General features: G+C 39.7%; 1 protein-coding gene across 1 annotated transcript in view; it reads left to right on the top strand.

The window, feature by feature from the left end:
* Positions 1 to 25515, top strand: part of ANKFN1 (ankyrin repeat and fibronectin type III domain containing 1) — a 361962-nt gene extending 336447 nt beyond the window's left edge. The window contains exons 19-21 of the mRNA XM_054457189.2: positions 719 to 885; positions 7431 to 7647; positions 18970 to 25515. Coding sequence (XP_054313164.1) covers positions 719 to 885; positions 7431 to 7647; positions 18970 to 19751 — 1166 coding nt within the window. The 3' untranslated portion in view covers positions 19752 to 25515. The remainder of the gene's footprint in view (positions 1 to 718; positions 886 to 7430; positions 7648 to 18969) is intronic.
* The last annotated feature ends 421 nt before the right edge of the window (positions 25516 to 25936 follow it).

Below are 25936 nucleotides of genomic sequence, written 5' to 3'. Positions count from 1 at the left end.
TCCTCCTGAAAAAAGAAAATGATGGAAATGAAGGCTGGACTCTTTCCTGTGGTCTCTGTCCCATTATCTGTTGAGAGAAGAAAACCAAGTCTGCTGAAGACAAGAAATGGTCTGTCCAAGCAACAGCTCATATCATCCATCCAGAGGGGCCAAGAAGGGGAGAGGCAGAAGAGGATCAAAGCCTATCATAATAGGCCCTTGGGGAAGTTTTGCAGTCAGACCGAAGACACTCTGAGAAAAGCATGTCTTCTGTCTTCTGGGGGTTCTGGCCTTGGAAAGGAGTAGGCAAGATATGTACTGGAAATCAGACATGAAAACCAAAACTAGGTTTCAAATTGCTACTTGGCTTTTTTTCTTTAAAGTGATAAGCAAGCTTATTTTCCCAGTATGTGTGTGTATATGTGTGTGTGTGTCTGTGTACACGCACACACTCAATCAGCCCCAACTTTAGGGAAAAGTCCACATAACTGCAGCTTTAGCCAGTCCCACTTCCCCATACCTTACTAGAAGTTGGTAAACCTTAAAAGGGAATACTGTCTGACTAAAGCCAGACAACTGGCCCCTTAAGAGCACATTTATAATTTATTTATGGCTTAATATTTTCCACTGATAGGATTAATAAATCATGTTTTCATTCAACTTGTTTTCTCTGAGGTATGAATTTCTCTATTTTGATACCAAATCTTAACATGTTTTATTTTGCTTGTCCATTTTCCAGTTCATTTTTGCAGCTACAGAGAGAAATTTATTAGTCTGTATTGCCGCCTTTCTGCTGTTGTGGAGCTGGATTCTCTGAATACCCAACAGTCCCTCAGGGAAGCGATCTCAGACAGCGAGGTTGCAGCTGCCAAACAAAGACACCAGCAAGTTTTAGATTTCATTCAGGTAATTGTTTGTTCCTTCTGGGGTAAAAGGAAGGGAGAAGAGGCAGGGTGGAAAGGGTGAAAAGCCAAGCATGGGAAAGGACAGCAGTCCAGGCTGATTCAAAGAACACGGTGTGTAAGTAGCCTATTGAGTTGGTTAAAATGTGGAGCTCAGGGAGACAAGTTTTCAAACAAAGCCTTAAGAAAAAGTTACAGATAAATCACAATATTACTAAGAAATGTTATCAGTCACCATGGTGGGTAGTGGTAGCTTTCCATACGGGAGAGAAAAATCACCCCCCAGAAGCAGTAACTAGAATATTATTCTTACCTTGTAGCCTATTGACAATTCTAATGGAAAGAAAAATTGTATTAATTAATTCAATATCTCAGAGAAAAAGAAAATAAAATGACCTACCAGTTTATGTTAACCCAGATCCAATTAGAACTAAAATTCCTCATGTTTTGGGCTTCTTTCTCATAGAATTGACACTTTAATATGTGGCTGTTAAGATCAGAAAATGTGTTCCTCTTCCCATGGTCTTGTCTGGTAAAGCCTATGGTAACAACTCAGGGTCTTGTGAAAGGGGTACTGACTAGTAATCAAGAGAATTTGGATCTGGCCTAAAATTGCCTCTGAATCCCTTAGCCAAATCTTTCAATCTTTCTGTCCATCAGTTACTCAGTTCACAAAATGAGTAGAATAGCAATAGCCCCATGATAAATATCACTATGATACATATTCAGTTCAATTTGATAAACCTTTATTAAACAACCAGGTGTCAGACACTGTATGCGAGACATAAAGTTGAATTAGACATGGTCTCTGATCTTAAGGAGTTTAAAATCCACCAGGGTAGATAAGAAATGTGTGTAAATACAATTTGTAAAATGTGCTAGGTGCCAAAAAAAAAAGATATACCAAAGCAAAACAAACAAACAAACAAATAAGTTTTGTGTTAGCACAAGAAAGTAAAACTTTACTTTCAGTTGTATCAGAAACATTCCCATGAAGGATGTAATTGATATACAGCCTGGCCTACAAGGATAGGTTAGATTACAGTAAGGTGAAATAGAATGTAGAGCATTCAAAGAGAAAGTATAAACAGATGAGGCAGACAGAGCAGAAAAATAGTATTTGGGGAATGATAAATAGTCAGGATTGGTTGGGGCATAAATTGAGTGATGAGAGGTAGAAATTAGGCAAGAACGAAAGATGGCAATGATAGCAGATCACAAGGGCTTTATTAAAAGCCATAGTTAAGAAATCTGTACTTTTTTTCTGTAGGCAGTAGGGAGCTACCCGAAGTTTTGAAGAAAGTTAAGTCACAGGCTCTCAAAACTCTGTTTAGGATAGATTCAAGCAGTGAGGATACTCTTCCCGTATACATTGGTATAGCCATACTGGTTGTTTATTATAAGCATTCACTCTGATTGGTCATGCTCACCAAATAAGGATTTGAGAAGACTAAAGGCAGAGAAACCAGATAAGAAGCTATTATAACTATCCAGACAAGATGTTATGAGGACTTAAGATGAACAAATGCTGTGAACTTTGGGCAAAGAAATCTCTCTTAGTCCCAACAGTCCCAATCTCCTCATCTGTAAAATAGGGATGATAATAATAGGGCTATCTCATAATGTTACTGAGAGAATTCAATGAGATAATACATATAAAACACTTGGCAAAATGCCTGGCACGTAGTAAGTATGTAATACATTATATATTCATTCATTCATTGACAAGATGGAGAAATTCTTTGAAATATGAATATGTGAGATTCGAGGTGTTTGAAACACTCAGGAAGAAAATATTGTAATTTACTTGCAAAGTGGAGAGCAGACAAATCTTTAGGATTATCCTACTTTCCTCATCCCGTGAATGAGATATCTTAGGTGACCTCTCAGAATAGAGAACGAGCTTTCAAGAACTTACTTTCTCCATTGGCCTGAGAATGTAGAATTTAAACATTCAAAACATTTACTTCATTGATTTCATTTCCAGCAAAAATGGAACACAGATGGTGGGGAAGGGGTGGGAAAAGGAAGAGTGCAGCATGAGGAGAATACGAAAGACTGGCTTATTTTTGAACCCCATATAAAGGATAGTGGAGCCTAGTGAGAATAACAACAGATCAGAAGTTGGTCCCAGAGGAGGTTGAGAGGCTGAGATGGGAGGATCTCTTGAGCCCAGAAGTTCAAGACCAGCCTGGGGAACACAGTGAGACTCCATCTCTATTAAATAAAAATAAAAAATAAAAAGAAGTCAAGGAGCACACATTTTTAGTCCCAAATCTTCTGATAAACTCTGGAGTACTGGACAATTCATTTGATCTCTGGGGGCCTCAATTTCCTCATATGTAGAATGAAAGAACTGGACTAGATGACTTCTGTGGGTCTAATTGGCTCTAACGTTTTATGACTTAACAACCAGAGATATTTTTAGAGGAACACTTCTCTACCCATGCCTTAGGTTCTGTTTCTGCCTTATTCCACTTATGCCTCCCTGAATCCAGTATGTTCCTCCAACAAGCAGGCTGACTTTCTTCAGTCTGTTGTGTTCTCAAACTCCTCCCAGAGTTCCCTGGCTTTATTCCTACTCCCTGACTACTACCCTTGCTCCTTTCTTTTTCATGTAGCCTAGGGCTCCACTGCCTTTTTCTCTTTCTTTTATATCACACCATTAAGTGGGTTGGATAAAGGCAGGCCAGGCTGGGAATTCTTCAAAGTTCTAGCCTGCTCTGGTCTCCCAAAGCAGGTAACTTGAGAGCCCTCTCTACATACTTCCCTTCCAGTCAGACAGGTACACACAGACTTGGATAAAAGCCAATTCTCAAAGGGTTCAAAATATAACTTCTTGGTCTGGGTAAAACAAGACCATCTCCCTACACCCATAGCCTTCAATGAACCACCTTCCTTCTCCCAACATGGATAACTTCACTGAGTGGAGACAATTCAATATCATCTCTCCCTTTATGTTGACTTTGTGGTCTCGGTCTCTCTCTCTCTCTCTCTCTCTCTCTCTCTTTCTCTCTCTCACTCACTCTCTCTCTCAAAATGAAAACCAGCTGTAGCCACTCACCCATTGGTGTTCACAGCTCAGCCCACCACACACCATAACCTGCAGGGGTGACCGCCAGTCGTGAGAGCATTTGTATGATTCCAGATCTAAGACAGTGTTGAAGTCACTACACAAACCAAACATTGTAAAGAGCAAGGGAGTCTATGTAAATACAGTTAGGAAAAGAAGCCAAGAAGTGCAGCCAGAAAGGGGGAGGGCTGGGCCAGGGGAGGTGTAGAAAATCATAGATAAGGCATACAGGCTTTATAGACAGCACATGCAGCAGAAATGTCAAAGTGTGAAGACCTGGAGCTTGGCATATTTTGAGCTGCTAAAGCCTAAAGGGCAATTAGGCTATAATTTATATACTGTAATGCTTCAAATTCTCCTAAGCTGTAATAGAAACACAGCTCATTAAATACAGCCAATCTATCATCCCCTTGAGCACCTTGTAGCTGTGCTGTGAGAAAACCAATCACCTTTACATTTTAATAAAAATATTATCTTGCCTGAGTAAAGAGAAAGGAATATAATTTATGAGATGAAAACTGAAATTTTTAAGGGGCAGAGTGAGAAATGGATGCATAACTTTTAATCAACAGACCTAGGGAATTCATGGTCTTTCTTTTTTAAAATGTGTCAGCAAGTCTTTAGAAGGTGAATTTGGACCTTAAAATCAGGGGGATTATGTTGTCAGTTACTTTTAGATCAACAGTATAAGGTAAAATGGGTGAAAATTGGCCTTCTTTTGGAGCAATTAGCTAAGTCTCATTAAACTCAATCCACAGGCCTCCCTATACCCATATGGTTTTTAAGTTTTTTCTTCAGCTAAGACCTCTTCATGTCACTGAGAAAAATTAAGAAGTAAATATTGTTTCTACATACTTTTAAAAAAATTTCTACGCTAAATCCCTGTATTCATCCTCAGCAATAAAGCTGAAACAATCTTATCCAAAGACAGCAGGTAGATTATTTATTAATAATTATATTAACCTCCTAGGATTGCTGTAACAAATTCCCATAAACTGGGTGGCTTAAAATAACAGAAATGTATTCCCTCACAGCTCTGGAGACCAGAGGTTTGAAATTAAAGTGTTGGCAAGGCCACACTCCCTCTGGAGGCTCTAGAGGAGAATCTAGTCTCTGCCTCTTCAGTTTCTGATGGCTGTTAGCATTCCCTAACTTCTGGCCACATCATTTCACTCTTTCTGTACTCACATTGCTTCCTTCTCTTATGTCTGACAAATCTCCGTCTGCCTCACTCTTATAAGAATGTCCTTATGAGGACATTTGTTGTTCGAATTAGGATCCACACAGAAAATCCAAGATAAACGCCTCCTCTCAAAATCCTAAACTTAATCATACCTTTTGCCATATAAAGTAATATTTACTTCGTATCATATCAAATAATATTCACACGTTCTGGAGATTAGGATATGGATGTGTTATGGGGGGTTCCATATTCAGCCCACTACAGTAATCATGATTGTCATTATAAAAACTGAAAATTTTATAACAATATGTAGTTGATAAAGTACACTCATCTACATTATCTTACTTAATCCTTATAATAACTCTGTTTGTGGGTAGAGATCTAAAGAATTAGATCATTCATTCATTCATTAAACAGTGATTTTTTGAGTACATACCTACTTTGCAAAGCTGAAAGCAAAAAATACCAAAACACAATCCCTGTCCTTGTCGGGCACTCTAAAAGCTATCCACAGTTATGCGGTGCCTTTAAAATAACTTTCAACAAGCTTATGCTGCATGAGGTAGGGCCAGTAAAAGCCAGCTGAGAGAACAACAATCTCATTGGGAAAATTCATCTGAGTCTCATCTGGGATTCCCACTTTGGCTTTATCCCCAGACTTTAGATTTCTCCCTTCAAAATGGCTTAGTGCCTCCTCATGGGCCTGCCTACTGCTGAACTTCCTGCCCAACTGACCAAGCTAAAAAAGCCTGAAGCTCAATCTCATGCTTTCATCACTGGCTCTGAATACTCTGCTGAGTCTTGTCACCACAGGAGTGACAAGAACTAGAAAGCAAGGGAAAACGGCTGTAAGACCATACACTGCCATTCACTAGTTCACTCTAGCTAGCTTTTCACTCAGCTTGGCGGACTGAATGTCAGACCTACTCTGTGTTTGTTGGGAGGACCAGGTTTGTGGATATTCTTAATGAGTAGGTTTTAAGTACAGATTAAAGACCTATTAAGAAATTTTGAAAATAAAATATAACACTAGGTAGTGTTTTAGTTTTAAAACTTCCACAATCGGAGAGAGAGATTAACCTTGCATGACTTACATAATGAATACCTTCTATCTGGAAGTTAGGTAATACCAAATTTCCAAATGTTCCTCAAAAATAAATCCTAAAGTTTCAGAGCTGGAAGGGAACTTAGACATCACGTAGACTAACTACCTCTTCTTACGGTTGAGTAAATGGGCCCAAAGAAGTTAATGGCTTGCCCAAGTCATCGAGTGAAATTAAATAGAAAGCCTACCACAAATTCCAGGGTCATAAGAAAAAATATGTTTAACCAACAGCCCCTCCTTGAGATAGAATAACAAAAAAGCTCATGGCCCGTGTCTATCAAGATCTGGAAAACTTTTGTCATCTATATATAGAGAGAGACACAAAAATCTGAGTGAATTTTATGCAAATAGGCTTCAAGGAAACTACTATTGTACTTTATAATGAAAATATCATTAAAATGACTTTGATAACCCAAAAATCAAAATGGAACAACCTAAGATGGACTACTCTAGAAATGTAAGGATGTGTAAATTATTTAAGATTAAACTGTTAAGGCCGTTTTGAACTTTAGAAGCCCTTACTCTGTATGTAAGAAAGTAGTAAGTCTAATATATAAAGTTAATTATTTTCTATTAACATAGGTCCAAAAATCTCTACTTAGCAAAAATATTCCAGTACAGCTTTGCTTTTCTAGTTCACATATAAGAACTAGGACTACATTTCTTTCTTAAGATATTCTGAGATTCAGGCTTTATCATATGCCTTCACAATATCTTAATGAGGAATATTTAATTAAAATCTGGGATATAGTAACCCTTTATATGTATGAGCAATGTACCCTGTGGCATCACAAAGCACTTTGAAATTCATCATTTCAACTAATCATCCCAGCAACCCTGGGAGGTATAAATGAAAAATGTTTTGGCCACATTTTACAAATAAAGCAACTAAGGCTCAAAAAGGTCAAGTGACTTGCTACGAGTTAGTATAGTGCTAATAAGTGATATATCCCAGCTAGCATCTAAGTCTTCTACTATTTTCACTAAATGACAGAGCTTCTCTGGTAAAAATACGCAAAACAAAAAATAAAGAGGTATTTTCTGGCTTAACAAATCTATGTTAAAAATATTTTACTCTTGCTCAAAGCCAATATTGTGGAAAATTGATCATCTTGGACTCTCAGGGAAAGGTATTCCTTTTTAATCACTGCTTGATAACTTAGTGTCTTTTACCATTTTATTCCAAAGCAAATAGATGAAGTCTGGCGTGAAATGAGATGGATCATGGATGCTCTACAGTATGCAAGATACAAACAACCAGTCTCTGGCTTGCCCATCACTAAGCTGATAGACCCCTCAGATGAGCAGAGCCTAAAGAAGATCAATTCTACATCATCATCACATATAGACTGTCTTCCATCCCCACCCCCATCCCCAGAGATGCACAGAAGAAAGGCAGTGAGTGGTAAGCAATGAGATCTGAAGTTCTGTTGTTTAGTCCCTGGACTTTTGGTCCTCTCTCCACTGATGAGGACTTTTATGCTGAGGTATTGGTTCCAGAAAGTGGTTGAAAACACTGCTCAGGGGTAAGAGTCTAACAGCATAGAGGAAACAAAATCAGAACAGTAGAGGAATAGGAAACTAGAGCAGTAACCTAAGATCAATGCCATTTAGGGGCAGGGAAGATTCATTCCAGTTCTAGGTCACATTTACAAGATGCAAAAGGATATAAAGCAGGGATACGGCTTCAAAGATGCAGAATGGGGACCACTGTGATGCCAGGTGAGGGCCACAAAAGCCAAGGGAATCTGAGCAAGACAAACTAAGGAAAGACAACAGGCCCAACCTCTATTAAATAGCATCTGACAAGAACGAGGCAGGAAGCAGGCCCCAACCTGGGTGAGAGTTCAGGAAAAACTTCCCATCCACATAGCACAGTGTTCTAGAGTGGAAGGTGGGAAAGAGAGAAACCTTGGATAAACTAGAATCCTGAAACTGAGTCCATGTAAGTAGCTTGGCCTCATCATGGATATAATGAACTTTAAACAACCTGGAGAAGATACCTAGCAAGGCACCTCTCCACCCTTGGGTATTAAGTCTAACAGCAAAAACCTGACTGGGTTAATATAAATTTCTACAAAATACCTCTATGCTTATAAACAGAGAGAAAGCATACTAGGTAAAGGCAATAAAAAGCTCTTAGCCATGCTAAGGCTAGTGCCATTTTCTGGTCAATTAAAGTAATGGCGATTCAAAGCATCTTTCTTGATTCTATAGTTTGTAAGAGCTCCAATTTTGTAAGCTTCATAATATTTTTAATAAATAGGCCTGATTTGTGGATTTGTCCCATAGGGGGCGGCATGGTGTAACAGAAAGAGCTTGCGCTTAGAAATCAGAGACCTGGATTCAAATCCCAGCTTTGTTTTACTAGCTGTATGAGCTTGAACAGATTACTACATCTGACACTCAGTTTCTATGTATGTAAAATGAGAATAATACCTATACCTTGAAGAGTTACTTGTGAATAAGGTAATCTATACCAAAGATGCATGTCATATAATAGACAATATATTGTCAATATCCTGTTTAATGTTATTTTTATTATAGAAAATTTACTGGGAATCTGAGCCTTTTCTATGAGTAAGTTTGTGTCTGCACCTATATTTTTAAAACTCCAATGTGTAAAGTCAAAACTTGGCAAGTGGAAGAACTTAGGCGACAGCTAATTTACATTACCAAAAGAGTCTATGACTTACCAAATAACAAAATATTTAAGTAGAGTTTCTAGAGTGCATTTTTATAGACTGCCACTGGGCTAGAGATACAAATCAAATATCATCTCTACCAGAAGTTCGGCTAATAAGAGAAACAGATATATTAACAAAAAATTACCTGGTAATTGCCTACCTGCTATGAAGTTATCAGTATTAAACTCCTATGATCAAAGAGAGCCTCCTGGAGGAGATGACGGAATCTGGTATGAAGGATAAGCAGGAGTTGAGCAGAAAAACAGGAAACAGAAGAGCATTATAGGCAGAGAAAGCAGATTGTACAATTGTTTGTAGTTTAGGGAATTGCAAGCAGTTTGGCTGAAACTCAGGATCTAAGAACATTGTTCATTCTTTTCTTTCTACTTAAAAAATATATATTTACTGGCCACCCTCCATGTGCCAGGCTCTCTTCGAAGTAACAGGGATACAGTGATAAATAAAGCAAAATATCCGCTCCCATAGAGCTTACTTACATTCTAGAAAGAGGGACAAAGAGTGAAAACATAAACAAACAAGATAATTTCAGATCTTGAAAATTCCAATGTATAATACAAAACAGCAGTAGGAGTGGGAGTAGGCAGGAAGTGTGTTGAATTCACTAGGATGATGATCAGCAGAGACCTATCTGGAAAGATGACATTTGAACCAACCCCAGAAGAAGAAGCTAGTAATGCAGAGTTCTGGAGTTGGAATACTCCAGACAATAAAACAGCAAAAGGCCCTGAGGTAGGTGAGGGACAGAAAGAAGGCCAAGATCTTTGACACACAGTGAACAAAAGGGCAGATTGTGAGAGATAGGGTAGAGAGCAAGACAGAAGCCAGAAGCCAGAGTAGGCAGCGTTCTGTAGGTCATAGTAAAAAGTCTGGATTTTATCCCACTTGTGATGGAAAGCCATTGGAAACTTTTAAGCAAGGATTGATATAATCTGATCTGTAAAATCAAATCTGGTTGCTGTATGAAGAGACCATAAGGGAAAATTATTGAAGCAGAGAGGCAACTTAGAAAGTTATTAACAAAGGAGACACCAAATTTTCTGGCTTGGGTGCCTCATGGTATCATGATGGCACTTACCAAAAAAAAAAGGTAAGAGAGAAGGAAAAACAAGCTTGGGTGGTTGGGCATGTTGAATTTGCGTTGGCTTTGGAACATTCCGTACAAAAAGAAACATTCAGGAGAAAACAAGCTGCATGGAGTCTAGAACTCAGGAAAGAAAACTGGGCTAATATTATAGATTTAAGAATTTGTTTACATGTGAATGATGTTTGAAGCTAGGAAAATGCTTGGGATTCCCTGGAAAGAGGAGGTAGAATAAGAAGAGGAGACTGTGGAAGGATCCCTGTGGAATGGAGCATCAAGACCTATTAGACTAAGAAGGAACAACCAGAGAAAGAAGATTTAAAAAACCAGAGAGTAGTGTCACAGAATCAAAATGTGTAGAGAAAGGTTAAATTCAAAAACTGAAAAGCTTCAGTTGTTTTGCTTTTCTCAACAAGGAAGTCATCAGTGATGTAGATGAGAGCAGTTTTTGAAAGGAAAGAAATAGAAACTGAACACAAGCTAATCAGGGAGTAAATGAGAGGTAAAGAAGTAGGACAGGAATTTTCACTCTTTTAAAATCTTGGCTGCAAAAGGGAAGAAGGAGGGAAGGTAGTAGCTAGAGAAGTGTAGGGTTGAAAGGGCATTTTTTAAGGCAGGAAAGCTATGTATGCTACGATGTCCCACAATTTGTTTAACTCTACAAACAACTCTTCATTTCTATTTCCACCTTCGCAGCCCCTGTCTGCCCTCTCAGTGCACAGAACATTCCCAGTGTTTAATCTTCTCTTGGCCACAGGGTCCTTAGTGGATTCCTCCCTGGCTGTATGAGGGTGGCCTTCTCTATGTCACAGAAGTGCCAAACTCTCACGTTGGCCTGAAGACGGGTTGCACCACTCCCTGCTAAGAGGATCTGGCCAATTACATTCAGATTTTATTATTAACTTAAAATGTGAGCGATCATCATTCTGTTTCTTAAAATATAACTCTCTCTTGGGTCCATTTACTTCTTGGAAGCCAAGATTCCATGAGCTATGAAACACAAAGATGTGGAAAGCAGCAAATGACAAATGGAACCCAGTGACGGGGAAGTGCTGTTGAAAACTGGGGAGAAACATTTAGTGTCCTACCCATCACAAAAGCAGAAGCATTTCAGAGTAATGAAATCTGTCACTGCATTCTCTGTCCTTCCCACAAGTGTGACCACTTTGAATTATTCAAAAGCCATTTATGAAAAGGGGGAAATGCAATTTAGAAGAACATACCTGCTGGGTTACCCACAGGGCAAAGTTTGCAGCACAATTCCATTCTGTGTGCATAGGATTCACTAACTTCAAAGGAGCCCGCTAGAAATATAGAGCCTATCACAAACCTAGCCTCTGGTGCCAGCCCAAGATTCTGTTTTAAGGCTGTTGAGTATCTTGAATTGGTTTGTGTATATCTTTTGGGAGTAAGTGGATGGAGAATGGAACTCTCACTTACTTCCCATTTCTGTGTGGTCTTCAAAACACAAAGTAGAACTCCTGTGAGTCAATTAAAATTAAGCATCTCTCAAGGACCCAAGGGGGAAAGTTGGCTCCTAGAAAAGGCAGCTCAAGGCAGGGGGTGGAATGATTTGGTCCATCACATGGGTATTTTGGTGTTTTCTCTCCCACTCCTTTTCTGTGGATATAGTGGTCACAGGCAGCAGCAATTTTTTTTTCCAATACTGCTGTTTCTCCTAGTGACACATGGGTGAGGCAATAGAGGGGAGGGGGGTGTTGTTTCCTTCAGATGCATTTGAAGGTTATCCTGATCTTCCAAATGTAAATCTTGGTAACCTTTTTCCAGATGATGTTAAGAGCACTATGGCATAAAATACATAGCTCAAAAAAATCAACAGGAATCTGGAGATATTATTTCTCTTGGGATATCAGAAGGTGAACAAACCCCAGAGGTTCTACCGAAGGCCTGATGAAAGATTCAGTAAAAGTCTTCATTTATAAATTATTTAAAGTCTACTCAAACACAGTGGAAATAAATTCACTGAAGCACAAATTTTATATATATATATATGTACATACATACAGACAGTGGTACATTAAAACTGTGAAGATAGATTTTTGGGCAAATATGGATTATTATTCTTTTCTTTCTGTTCTGCCATGCCCCCTGTCTTTAAGAAAAAAGCAATAGCTTTAAGTCAATTATTCTTTCCTGAAATGTCATCTCCCCATAACGCCCTCAAAATCCACATCAACTCTACTCTGCTGTTGTTGGCCTGACCCACAGAGACCAGGAGTTACAACACTCATTACAATGGCAAGAAAGCCAAGCTTCCTAAGCCAGCACTAATACTATGAGCAGAACTTTCATCAAACAGCTCCTGGGTCAACCAGAGGAGAAATTCAAGGTTCTACCAGTCCTGGCCTGCCCAGTGGGCCCTCTCAGGGAAATTGAGGAGCATAAGCAAGTTTATTAAAATAACAACTGGGCAAGGTGCCTACAATGGTTAATGGAGCATATGGCCTGAATCTGGGGATGGAAGCTGCACTTTGCATTCTTTTCCAGGAAGGGAGGGAGCAGCAGTGGCCTAAGTCCTTGGAAACTCTCCTCAGTGCCCTGGCTGGCATCCTGGAGATTTTCCCAGACTGTTCTGGGAGGGGTATCCCACTCTAAGCAACAGGTTCCACTAAGTCTTCTAATAAATAATACAATCACCATGCAAGTCAAATATTTAGATTCCCACTACAGCAGTGTTTCCCACGTGTGGGTCCATGAACCAAGGAGATAATATTTACCACTTAATATTCAAGCTCTTTTGTATCTCCTTCCTAGGTTACTGTGTTTATAACTAGGTCTTCTCTTGAAATCAAGAGAAGCTTTAAGTCAACAGTCTTTCCTGAAATGTCATCTCCCCATCTTTCCTGAAATGAAATCTCCTATCTCTCATGTTCTGGGAGCTACAGTAAATCAGTTATATCACTCACTAATTCACTCTAAAATGTAGGTTAGGAAATCTACTGGACTAGATCATCACCAGCAGAAGATACCATACAAGAAATTATTATTCACCTTTATTATCAACAGCATTCTCACCTTGAAGTATATCTGATTACTGGTTTATATTTTAATGATCTTAATATGTTATTCTCTATTTAGGGTGAAGAGAATTTCAATAATAATAATATCTTCTGTTTTTAAGGCACTTAAAGCATTTTTTTTTTTTGAGGCAGAGATTTATTCTGTTGCCCAGGCTGGAGTACAGTGGCACAAATTTGGCTCACTGCAACCTCTGACTCCCAGGTTCAAGTGATTCTCGTGCTCAGCCTCCCGAGTAGCTGGGATTATAGGTGCCCATCACCACACCTGGCTAATTTTTGGATTTTTCTTTTTTTTTTTTTTAGTAAACACAGGGTTGCATCAGGTTGGCCAGGCTGGTCTCGAACTCCTGACCTCCAGTGATCTACCTGCCTCGGCCTCCCAAAGTGCTGGGATTACAGGTGTGAACCACCGCACCCAGCCCACTTAAAGTATCTTTGACAAACTAAATTACTCCTCATAGTACTTATTCATAGTACCAGTTCACAGAAGCTAAATGATTTGCTCAAGATCATATATGCAGTAGGTAGCAAGACAGGACTTCAGTCCAGGTTTCTCTAATTTTAAGACAATTGTTCTTTCTGCTATATTTGGGCTGGCTCTTCAGTCAAATATCAGCAAAGATAAAGCAAAATTATCTGGGTGATTGTTTTCAGGAATCTATGGTAGATTAAGTAAATTAGATCCCTTCAGGATGCTTTGCTTTTAGTATTATTTCTAAGAGACAGTCAAATATCACTATTCGTTATGCTCCCAGATTTCAATATTTGTTTGTTTCAGTTCTACTCAACATGCTTTACTGAGAGCCTTCTATGTACCATTTATAGCACAAGAGGTTAATAATACAATGATGATTAAGACACAGTGTAGTTGGGAGGTCTTCATAGTCCACTCATATGTCCATGTTCAGACTACATGATCTGGGAAATACAAAAGATTCTACACATCCCTTTGCTTGATTTGTTCCTTAGTCCATTCCTTTGTTGACTGACTTATTCAATATTTACTAAGCAGAGATGAGTAAGACATACATACTGCATGCTCTCTAGAGTTCATGGTCCAATGAGGAAGACAAATAGGAAATGGATAATTTATAATAAAACTTGGTAAATGCAGTTACAGAGATATAAATAAAATGCTCTAAGAGGCAAAAGAACTGAGCAACTAACTCCACCTGGGGAAAACAATACAGGCTCTCCTTGAGAGATTGGGTCTTAAAATATGATACTCCATTAAAATATTAGACTGTCAGCTCATTTAAGGCACATTTCGTATACTCCTTAGTCCCCTCCAAACAGTACGTTCTCACTATTCGTATGTTGGGAGATCAAAATACAGATAGATTTTGCAAAGTGCTTGACTATGGACTGAAAGTGTTGCAAACTTCAGTGGTTGCTTCTAGTTCTAGTAATTTTTACTATCAGTCTTCTACTGGCCCCCAAAAACTATGTCCATGTCTGAACCCTCATAACCTATGAATGTGACATTATTTGGTTTTTTTGTTTGTTTGTTTGTTTATTATACTTTAAGTTCTAGGGTACACGTGCACAACATGCAAGTTTGTTACATAGGCATACATGTGCCATGTTGGTGTGCTGCACCCATTAACTTGTCATTTATATTAGGTATATCTCCTAATGCTATCCCTCCCCCCTCCCACCACCCCATGACAGGCCCCGGTGTGTGATGTTCCCCTTCCTGTGAATGTGACATTATTTGAAAAAAGGGTCATTGCAGATGAAATTAAAGATCTTGTGATGAGATCATCCTGGATTATATGGGTGGATCCTACACCCAATGAAAAGTTCCCTTATAAGAGACAGAAAAGAAGGCACAGACACAGAAGAGAGGCCATGAGAAGACAGAAGCAGAGATAACAGTGGCATGCTAACAAGAAATGCTGACAGCCACCAGAAGCTAGAAGAGGCAAGAGAAAGTATTCTCCCCCTAGAACCTCCAGAGGGAGTGTGGCCTTGCTGACACCTTGATTTCAAACTCTGGCTTCCAGAGCTGTAAAAGAATAAATTTCTGTTGTTTTAAGCCACCCAGTATGTGGTAATTTGTTCCAGCAGCCACGGGAAACTAATACAAGATCTAGTATGTTTCTCTAGTAGCAGCAATGTCAAGAAGCCCTAAGAGTTTAAGTAATTTAACTCTGTGTACCACAAAAAGTGAATTAGATGAACTAAGCACCACTTCTCAGGAACTTTCCACAGAGAGTCATGGAAATGCTAAGGTGGATGGCAGCATAGCAAGTCTTTGTAGTGAGACAGATTTACATTTGGCTGCCTATTCTACCACTTATCAAGAATACAAATTGGAAAATTTGATAAGCCTAAGCTTCAGTATTCTGATCTGCAAAATGAGAATTGCCGTAAGTGTTAAACAAAATAAAGCACTTAGAGCTCTTAGCATTATGGCTGGCTCACAGTAAGCACTAAGTAAATATCAGATATTGTTATTACCATTGTGGATACACGCACACAGCTGAAAACACTGATCAGATAAATGAAGAAGGAAGTTCAACTACAGTCAATTATGAGTTATTTGCATGGGTCCTATTTCAAGAGCAATTTCAAATCCTCAGTTATGTTCTCTTCTTCCTCACTCCTAAGGCACCTACCCCTGCTATCATCAAAAACAATCAACAATTTTGAAATCCTTGCAGTGTCCTGTTTTTCCCACTAAAGATTGAAAAAAGTACTAAGGCTTTTTTAAAGAATATCAAAGTTATTTAGCCCAGGCCTTTACACATTTCTCTCCTTTTAACCTGGAAATATATGTTTCTTCTTTCCTAACCACTTCCCTCTGAGGACAATGTGTCCTTCCATCTTTCTCACTAAGCACCAATGCCAGCACTGGTGCTCACAATTGATCACCTCTCCTTATTATATTATCAACCTCACCACTCACATATTCAACCATTATGTCTCCAATAGTTTCTTCTTCTCCACAATCACAAATACCTTCCTTCAGCTTTGCTACCCACATGCTCTCAGTTCATCCCCTCCTTGATGTTTTGGCTTCCCCTCAGCTCAACCTGTCCCAAATTAAATTTACCATCCATTCTACCACCGAACCCAAATCAGCACTGAAATTTAACTCCTTTAGTTTAATTTCCTATCTTCCCAGGAATCACAGTTTGATATCTACTAATAACTTTGAGGCCTATACACTCGCTTCTCCCAGTTATCTGGAACACTTATCCCTAAAACTTTCACATAGCTGGTTCCTTCTGATCATTGGGTTCTTACCCAGACTCCCCTTTGTACAGTGATGCTTCCACCCCTGGCCACCTTATCAAAAGCATCTTCCTCCTAAGTCACTCTCTAGTTAAAATCCACTTTCATTGTCTTCACAGAACTTCATACTACCCAAAATTAATCTTATGTGTTTTCTGACTTATTGTCTAATCCACTCTCTTTGAGCTATTTGAAAGCAGAGACCATGTCTGTCTAGCACAAAATAACTGTTCCATAAACATCTTTCAATGAATGACTTTCCTGGACTTCTATTTTCTTCCACACAACCACAGCTCTTGCTTAGCCCCACAGCCTGAACAACATAAATATTTGGAGGGAAAATATAGCTTGGACCACAGTTTCCCAGCTGGCCTCCCTGCTATCTCTTCCTCAGCATGTTCATCTTACATCCTAGTTGCTATCCTAAATCATAGCTCTCATCTTGTCAGTTCTTCAGAATTCTTTGATGACTACCCACCGGCTACAAAATAAGGTACAAACTCCTTATCTAAGCATTCAGTACCCTCCTCTGGTTCCACCCTACCTTTTTAAAAATTAAATGCTGTTTTTAAAAATATGTTTTTTGAAATAATTATAGACCCTGAAGATTACAAAGAAATGTACAGGAAGTCCCATGCACCCTTCCCTCAGCCCCCCACAATTTTAACATTTTATACAACTCATATAATATCAAAACAGGACTACTTGTGCTCTTTCTTCTTCCTCTTTGTTTCTAATCCTCTTACTGTTTGTATATTTACTATTAAAAGCTACCTCCAGTCATTTTTTAAAAGTGGATGAAGACATAAATTAATATAGACATAGAGATGAATGAATGGAGGGAGAAAAATGAAATGATAGAGTATTTCATCAATCCTGTCCCAATAAAATATAATCCCTCTTTCCTATATACCTGCACTTATTTGCTGAACTTCTCTTATAAAACCTATGTTCCGCCACAGTCTCACAGATGCATACTTTCTTTATACATCCATTAAAACAGTAAACTCCCTAGAGACAGATATAATTTCTTATTAATGTTATATCCACTCAAGCACCAAGTACAGTGCTTCTATTAGAGCAGGATCTCAAGTAATATAGAATCTTCATTGTGAATGAATGGATGAATTAAATATCTCTGCCCCAAGAGTAATTAAATATCTCTGCCCCAACAGTTGGGGGATGCTTCCTAATGGAGGTTATGTTTGAGGAAAACCTTGAACAGATCAGTAGAACTCAAAAAGGCAGAAGAGGGAATCCTTTTATTGGTAGCCATTATTTAAAGAACATATAAATTTATCTCATCCTTTGTAGCTGCTGGATAATATTCCATATACAGATGCACCACAATTTATTTAACCATACTCCTATTGGTTAGGATAAATTTTGGGTTTGTGTTACCGAAGACCCAAATAAGAATGTCATAAACACAAGATACTTTCTCTCTTGTGTGAAAGAAGCTCAAAAGGAGACAATTCAAGGTTGATATGCAGTCATAATGGTCTTCAGGCAACAAGCTCTATTTTTCAGCCCCACCGTCCTAGCATGTGGCTTCTATTTCCAAGGTTGCTCCACGACCTCATCCCACACATCTAGTTACAGGCAAACTGGAAGGAAAGAGAAAGAATGTAATGACCCAGCTAAGCCAGGTCCCTTTATGTAGCCTTCCAGAAGTTTCATACCATACTTCCATTTCCATTTCAGTGGCCAGAACTTAATTATATCGCCATGCTTAGCTGCAGGGGAAGCTGAAAAAAGGTGGTCTTTTACATAAGTGCATTGGTGTCCCAATTAAAATTAAGATTTTGTAACTAAACAAACAATAATGGATACTGGATAATGGATACTGGGTAACAACCAGGAGTGAAAAGGCAAAACTGACATCTTGCCCTGCCAATTAAGAGCAAGTATGTACATCATCTCCTACAGTAAGGAAGAAAAACATTCCGTCTAGTTCTAGTCCCTAAAATAGAAGAAATCTTGATACTGACTCCCTAACAAATCAGACTTTATCCATGAATTTTGCAATATTCCGATGATAATCATGTCTGATTTTCCACCATCAACAGACTGTAACCTGGTTAGAATGTGGGCTTTTTCTTCAATTAACTGTTGTATTTTTTAATGAGCAAGGTAGTCCTTCAGAATATGGAGGTGGACGGCAGCTAGGATTTGAAACCAGGTTTACCAACGTCCACCACTGGAGTCTCCTCTTCTTCGTTCACCTTTTAAATTCCTGCTACTTTGTCAAATGCAAAAAATCATCTCTGAAATAATAGGGAATGAATAAATGAATAACATTTAGCTTTCTAGCCTGTTTCATCCTCTCCACAGCTGTCCAGCTAATAATAAAAGCTTGTGCGGGAAATGAGGGAAGGTTCCCCTACTTCTTTCTGGGCTGAACCTGTCAGAGTTCCTCTCTTTCCTTTCCCTTACACCAAGACCAGAGCCCACTACACAATTTGTGGGGCCCTGTGCAAAATGAAAATGTGGGGCCCCTAGTTCAAAATGTATAAGCATTTCAGGAGGTGACGGCAGGACATTAAACGAAGCACAGGACCCTTCTAAGTGCGGGGTCAAATGCACTGTTCCTACGCCTGTGAAGCAGGCTCTAGCTAAGACTATATTTTGCCTAACATCAGTTTCTGGCTTCGCAGATTCACAGCCCTGCTCTGATGAAGAAGCCTGCTCAGAAGTCTTCCTCCCCACCGACAGTGACTACGACTCCAGCGATGCCCTGAGCCCCAGAGACCTGGACCTGGTCTACCTATCATCTCACGACATTGCGCAGCAGACCCTTAGGGGCCTAAGCGGCAGCGCCCCCGACGTCCTACAAGTGCACGATGTGAAAACCCCACTGGGGCCGGGCCAGGATCCCCAGGGCGAGGGCCCAAATCCCGATCGCTCATGTGCCGAGTTTCTCCATAGCCTGACCCTCACGGGGTTCACACCCAAGAACCACGCCAAGACTGTGTCCGGTGCGCGGCCGCCGCTAGGCTTCCTGGGAAAGCGGAAGCCAGGCAAGCACCCCCACTACGGAGGCTTCAGCCGCCATCATCGCTGGTTGCGCATGCACAGCGAGACCCAGTCGCTATCGCTCTCTGAAGGCATTTACACACAGCACCTGTCCCAGGCCTGTGGTCTGGCCCAGGAGCCCGAGGAGGCCAAGCGGGCCGGCCCGGCCCTTGATGGTCCCAGGGGCCTAACTCTGGCCCACGCTGCCAGCCTTCCTGAGGAGCGAAACAGCAGTCTCCAGGACGCGAGGCCTTACGTGGAGCCCCACGCAGCGGCCCTGGTGGCCCAGGACGAAAAACCATGGGAAGGGTTGAGCCCGCCCCCTGGAGGCCGCAGCACCCTGCCCAGCCCCACTGGCCCCGATGTGAGTCAGGAGGGCCCCACCGCCTCTCCGGTGTCAGAAATACTCAGCAGCATGCTTTAGGGAGGCCCATCCCGGCTGTCCACCCCTCCATCGCTACTACCTGCGTTTTACATCACCCTTACCCCCATCCTGCCCCACTGTGTACGCACTCATTTTCAAGCGTTTTGAATGTTATAAATACAAAGGTTACAAGTTCAAGGTCCTCTTTTTTTGGAATAGAGTGGTGAGTGGAGTCCAGAGATGCCAGTGCCATTCCCACTTCAGCCTAGAAAGGGCATGGGGGAGTTGTGTCAACATGGAATACAACATGCAGTGACTCAAACATGCCACCCTGTTGGTGGCACCTATGACTGAAGTTGGCCATCCCAAAGAGAGATCCTCTGTTCTGCGGCTGGTTCTGTAATCTGACCCCTAGTTTAGGGCTCTTTCACGAATTTGTGATTGATGACGAGAAGTTTTACAAATGAAAATAAGATTAGCATCATTTCTCCCTCCATTCCAAACCTTAAGAAGAGTTTGAGGGAAATTCACCAGGTTGTGTCTCTAGGGCAAGGGGTCAAGTGGGCTTGACCTTGGTTCCCTGTCAGCTAAACTAGGTCATTCCAAAGTACGGAGTTCTCAGGGCTCACCTTATCCGATTTATCCATCAGTACTTATCTGATTAAATAGGCCTTGACAGGCCTTTTTTTCTTCGCGTAGTGCTGTGTGGAGACCACCAGAAACAAAAGTAGAGAATTCTCTTTCAGCTCTATCTTGCAAGGACAGAATCGGACAGGAAGTAGCCCTTCCTGTATACTCAGCTCCCATCCAAGCATGAAAATGAACCATAGATTTTTACAGGGGTCAAGGAGATGGCTAAGCAAAGTGAAAGCCTGAATTACAGATAAGACAGGGGAGGGAGAGAAACATGGGCAGAAATATATTTCCTTTACAATTCTAAGTTAAGCAAAGTAAGTCCATGGGGGCTGTGTCTCTGAAAATCATAGTGGATCAGCTCCAGATTCTTTGGTGATGAAATTGTCATTGAACCAGAAAGTGCCCTGCAGATATGGTCAGTCAGCAACGGGCTCCTCACAACCCCACAGGCATATCCACTCACCCTACATCATAGATCAAGGGGCAGATTGTCCAGGGCTAGGGTGGCTGCCTTCCCCTTTCAACCTACCTCTCCTTAGGTCAAATTTGCCTCAAAATCATCTAGCCCAGTTGGCATCAGGGAAAATATGCTCAGAAGCCTTTACCAGTGATTCATTCCAAGGATGTGCTAAAAACATCTGGAAATCGCTTTGGTCTCATTACCTCCTATCTGAATTTCTCACAAGAATCCAAATTAGACAAATCACACTGCATATTCAGAAAAGGCACGAGTCTCCTCATCTCCTGGAGCCAAGACCCATTCACTTCACTGAAATTCTAAATGATCCTTTTCTGCTTCACAGGCATTTCAGTTAAATATTGCTCTTTATGGCCCTATCCTTGTCCACAGAGTTCTACCATTCCTCCTCATGGGAGTTCATACAAAGTCCCCTGTTCACAATGTTATTCTGATCCCTTCCATTTTAAAAACATTTGATTTAAACATAAATAATTACCCTGCTGCAAAGGTACAGATTTGGCCCATGGCCTATGGTCATTAGAAAACTAAAGCCCAGAGCTCAGACTTTATTTTTTTAAGAGATTTTATACTCAATGAAACCCTCAAAGAATCTTGATCAGAATCACTACAGCTCCTTTTTCATGCCTGGGAGGATTTTAAAATGCAATTTTCTTCTGTCTAAGTGAATTCTATGTGCATGGAAAGGGAGAGTGTTAGAACTAGATGGGCCCATAAAATTTATCTAAGTCCATGGGTTTGCAGGTAGGGCAATTAAGACCCAGAGAGGTTAAGTGACTTGCTCAAGGTCCCGGAGCTGGTTTAGTCTCAGAGTTAGGGTCAGAACTAGAATCATTCCCTTTATAGCAGGCCATCCCATTGGGAATTGGTCCACACCTAGTTAACTCTTGATTGTTATCTACAGGGAACCTCCTATTTTGTAGATCATCTACCTACTTCTGATTTCAAATTCAACCTTTACCTAACAAGTTTCCAGTATTACAGAGCTGCTTGTTGCCAAGGAATACAGACTTCATGTAATACACATCTAAGTTAACTTAATTAATTAACCAACAAATTTGGGAAAAACATCATCTCAAATTTATGCCTCTTAGTTAATAACAAGAATGGCAGAGTCATTTGCACTCAGTTTCTACTTATTTCTAATTATAAAATGGATTGCTTTGTTCAATGAGTTTGTGAGATGAGATTCTAGGATTGTGAAAAACTAAGAATCCAAGGGATTTCCTGATCCTGATCATTCTGGTGGCATACGAGGAAGTTTGTGACTGAATCAGGTGGGAGGCATTCAACAAACAGGAGAGGCAGAAACTGACCCACCCTTCTGACCCCTCATTTGGTCAGTAAGTTCTGGCATACTAGACCAAAACCGCATTAATTTTAAACCTGCTATTTCATATTGGGGACATAAGGTTATTTTTTCATCTTCTGTGAGGAAAGAAGGCATGCCCACAGAAAGAATAATGCATGTTACATTTTAATGAGCATTGTTAAATCAATTGAAAATGCATTTTCTTAGCAATATTCCTAAATAAAAGTGGGTATGTTATAGCTTCCATAATTAGCTATTATTCAGGTAGGTTTCCCCATACCTCCACTTTGCAATATTTTGTGAGCCCAGTTTAAATTAATACGTTCTTGTAAGAGACAACTGTGTTCTCTAATTTACAGTCCTTTATTCATTTGGCCGATCTCCTACTTACAGAGACTTTACAATGTCTGAGGATATTTTGTTTTCTTTTATTGTTTTTGTTTTGTTTAATTTTGGATGCAATGGATTTTTGTCTTTCACTCTTTTTTTAATCCAATATGAGAGCTTCTGAAGGAAACTGTCCCAGGTCTTCTTTTCCAGGGTTTTTCTAACATGCTTGATCAGCTTTCATCATTTGTGAAAATCCTCAAAAATCCTTGACTGGGGTTCTCCCATATGTCTATCTCAATTCTAAGTCCCATTGAGATCCAAAGAATCAAGTGTGAAACATAGTCCTAGGCCACAAGAAGCTCACAATCTGATCTAAGAATGTACATTGCCTTACATTCACCATTCATCTTCTCAACAATCTCTTAGAAGAGGCAGGAGCCTGTCTCCTCAGCCAGGCAGACATAGTGCATGTTGGGCTACATCTTTGATTTCTTCTTGCTGTATAGACTCTTGAGGGAGTACAACGTGGAAAATGCAAGTCATGGATGCATATGTTTGGCAACTACTTAACAAAGCTAAAACATCCTCTTAATTGGCGAGGGTGCCTGGGAGACAGTAATTAAAAACATTCACTCCAGGGAATGAGTATTTTAAGAAGTAGGTACTTAAAGATGAGAGCCATTCCCTTTAAAGAACATTCACTAATGCTCAAAGCAATAATTACACTGGAGAAATTGTTTCAGTTGGTTTGAAAATTGAAACAAGTTAGTAATAATATTTTGCCAGTCCTCTTTCCTGAAGGATCCCAAAGCACTTTATGAAAAGCAATGACTGAAGCCTTGTTGTACTCCCCCAAAGAAACCTTGTCCAGGAGCCACCTGGCAAACACCTACTGTGTCCTTGCCAGGAGATCATGCCAGACAAGTAGAAAAGAGAACTGGCCCCTCGTTCATTGTTATCCTGCTACACAAATGTGCGCCCTGGTGAGTTTGGAGCTCTTCCCTTGAAGATAACTCTGTTAGACAAGGAGGCATCTCAGAAAATACTTCCTTGGCCTCCTCTGGTTCTTCATCCTACAACCAAGATGTACTTACCTTCTCTTGGAGAACTCACTTAACAGCTTAAGTGAGTTCTCCAAGAGAAGGTATGTCTGCAACGCATTTAAGTTGCCTAGTTATGTCAACAAGACACAGAATTCACTGGCTTCTGAAAATGTACACATGTTAGGAAGGTGATGACATTTTTCTACAGCTCTCTCAATTTTGTATGTAGCAGAGCTATAGCTAAGAGTGTGTATCTCTTGGTATATGTGCTTGTTAAGCTATCACATACCTATTAGAGAAGGTAGCTATAGATTAACAAAAGGAACACTCTCTGAGAATTCAAACTGTTGCGTGGTCACTTTATAAAGTCTAAATATTTTTCCAGATGATTTAATGAAGCAAACCTGGACTTTTTTCTTCAAGGTCATATCTTTAAGGAAATTTTTTAAATAGCTATTTGGAAAGCAATTGTATTTCTTCATAGGTAATAGGGTGAGCAAGGAAAAAAACTGTTTTCTTTGCTGGTCACCTCTCATAAGATGTTCAAACACGTGGCTTATGACTGTTAAGCTAAACTTCAATGCGGCCTTACAAACAACAAGGGTAGTGTATTTGAAACCATGTTGTACTGCTTGGAAACTTATTCTGAGATCTTAATTCAGACTTTTTCTGAGGTGTTGAACTTTGCCATTAGCAAAAAGTATTTTTAGAAAAATCCATTGACTGTTTATGAAGCACTGATTTTGCCATATTTCGGGTCTCTGCTTTTTCCACCGCATCTGCACACAGTAGTTATATTTGTTTTTTCAATTATTTCTTCTGTTTCCACTAATAATGACTTCATAAAACAGTTATTCAAAAGGATGGTTGGCTTTGTTTAACAATTGGATAGGTGGGCTGTGAAAAATATTCTATTGTGATAAAGGAAGTAGGAGATTTGCTGTTGTGTTAAATATTATCATAGAGTCTTTCTCCTAAAGATATATATTTTTTTAATTTTAGCAAAAGCCAGTGTTTAACTTAGTGGCAAAGGTTATGAAGCTATTAGTTAAGGCTCTTTGCTCCTCTTCCTGCAGTGCATGACATGAAAGTCTGAATATACTTTCACAGTAATCACCCTCCAGTGACTGGTTTTCAAAAGCCAAGTATGGCAAATTATAGTAAGTCACTCTGAGTTGCTGTGTTGCCTCTTGCCTTGTGAAAATCAGATGTTTGGGGGTATCCATGTATGTGACCACAAGCATCAGTTTGATGTTTGTGATTTTAAAAAAAGTGTGTGTGTGTGTGTGCGTGTGTGGTGGTGTCAGAGAGATGTTTCATAGAAAAAGTAATTTAAGTGACATTCTCATTTGGCAGTATTTAATTGCTTCCTTCCTAGTGTGTACATAGCAATCTGGCTGATTATTGGTTGTTATTTGTTCAGAATTTATTGTGTCTTGTTGCTATGTATGCAACTGAGTGTATGTTAAAGTTTAGACTTCAGTACGCTATCTGCACAATTCTGTGTGCTTTAAACCTCTGTAAATATGCAGATGAATCATGTATGGTGTGTTAAATGTGACTTCCACTCTTGAAACAATAATATTTTGTTGTATGTACATTTGAAAACTATTTGAGCAATCTAAATGTGTACTGTAAATGTCCAGTACCCTCAATCAAAAACAGCACAGGTAAAATGTATGCCTCTTCAACCTACCAATTTATAAGAGGTCAGGGATAAATGAGAATTAAGGTAATTTTTCTAATGGCAAGTGTTTTTGGTAATTTCTTACCTGCCTAAGTGTATTTTCAAGAAAAATTGTTGACAGAAGAAATCTAAGCTAACAGAGGGAATGACTTTATTTCATAAGCATTAATTATACTTTATGTCTTACCTAATATTGTTGAGATCTAAGTCAAGCATGAAGTCAAAAAATATTTTTTATTCTTCATTAGATTTTTTGCTGTTTAAGGGACAGTTTCCAAGCCCATTTGTCTTAAGTGTGGAAAAATGTCGATTCAATAATAAACAAATAGAATTATTAATACTTGGCTTACCTAATGCTTTTCCATGTCTCAGTAAAGACACAAATTTTTCAGCCTGAGATTTTAAAATCTCCTCACTGAAACTTTGGAAGAATTATCATTTGTGGCATTGCTTTGGCAATTATCAGCAAAGTCTGACCAGCTGACTCTTGATTAATCTGTACCATTCAAGTTATTTCTCTTTCATAATTGGTTATTGCCAAGAATTGAAAATACAGCAGCAGGTTGCCACAGCAAATACTCTCACCAAGTTGCACCCAGGAGCTTGGCCATCATAATCTCGCATCTTCCTCCACTGCATGCACATTTAAATGTCTTTGGTGCATTGCTGCGTGTACTGTCCCATCTCAATTTCTCCAACCCTTCTATTTCCACACCCGTGAAGCTCTTTCTACCCCCACTCCCGCTGGCTGAGATCTGA

The sequence above is a fragment of the Pongo pygmaeus genome, chromosome 19 (genome assembly GCF_028885625.2).
Source record: "Pongo pygmaeus isolate AG05252 chromosome 19, NHGRI_mPonPyg2-v2.0_pri, whole genome shotgun sequence".
Taxonomy (NCBI): Eukaryota; Metazoa; Chordata; class Mammalia; order Primates; family Hominidae; genus Pongo; species Pongo pygmaeus.
Note: the sequence above shows the minus strand (reverse complement) of the source record. Positions and strands in the feature narration are given on the sequence as shown.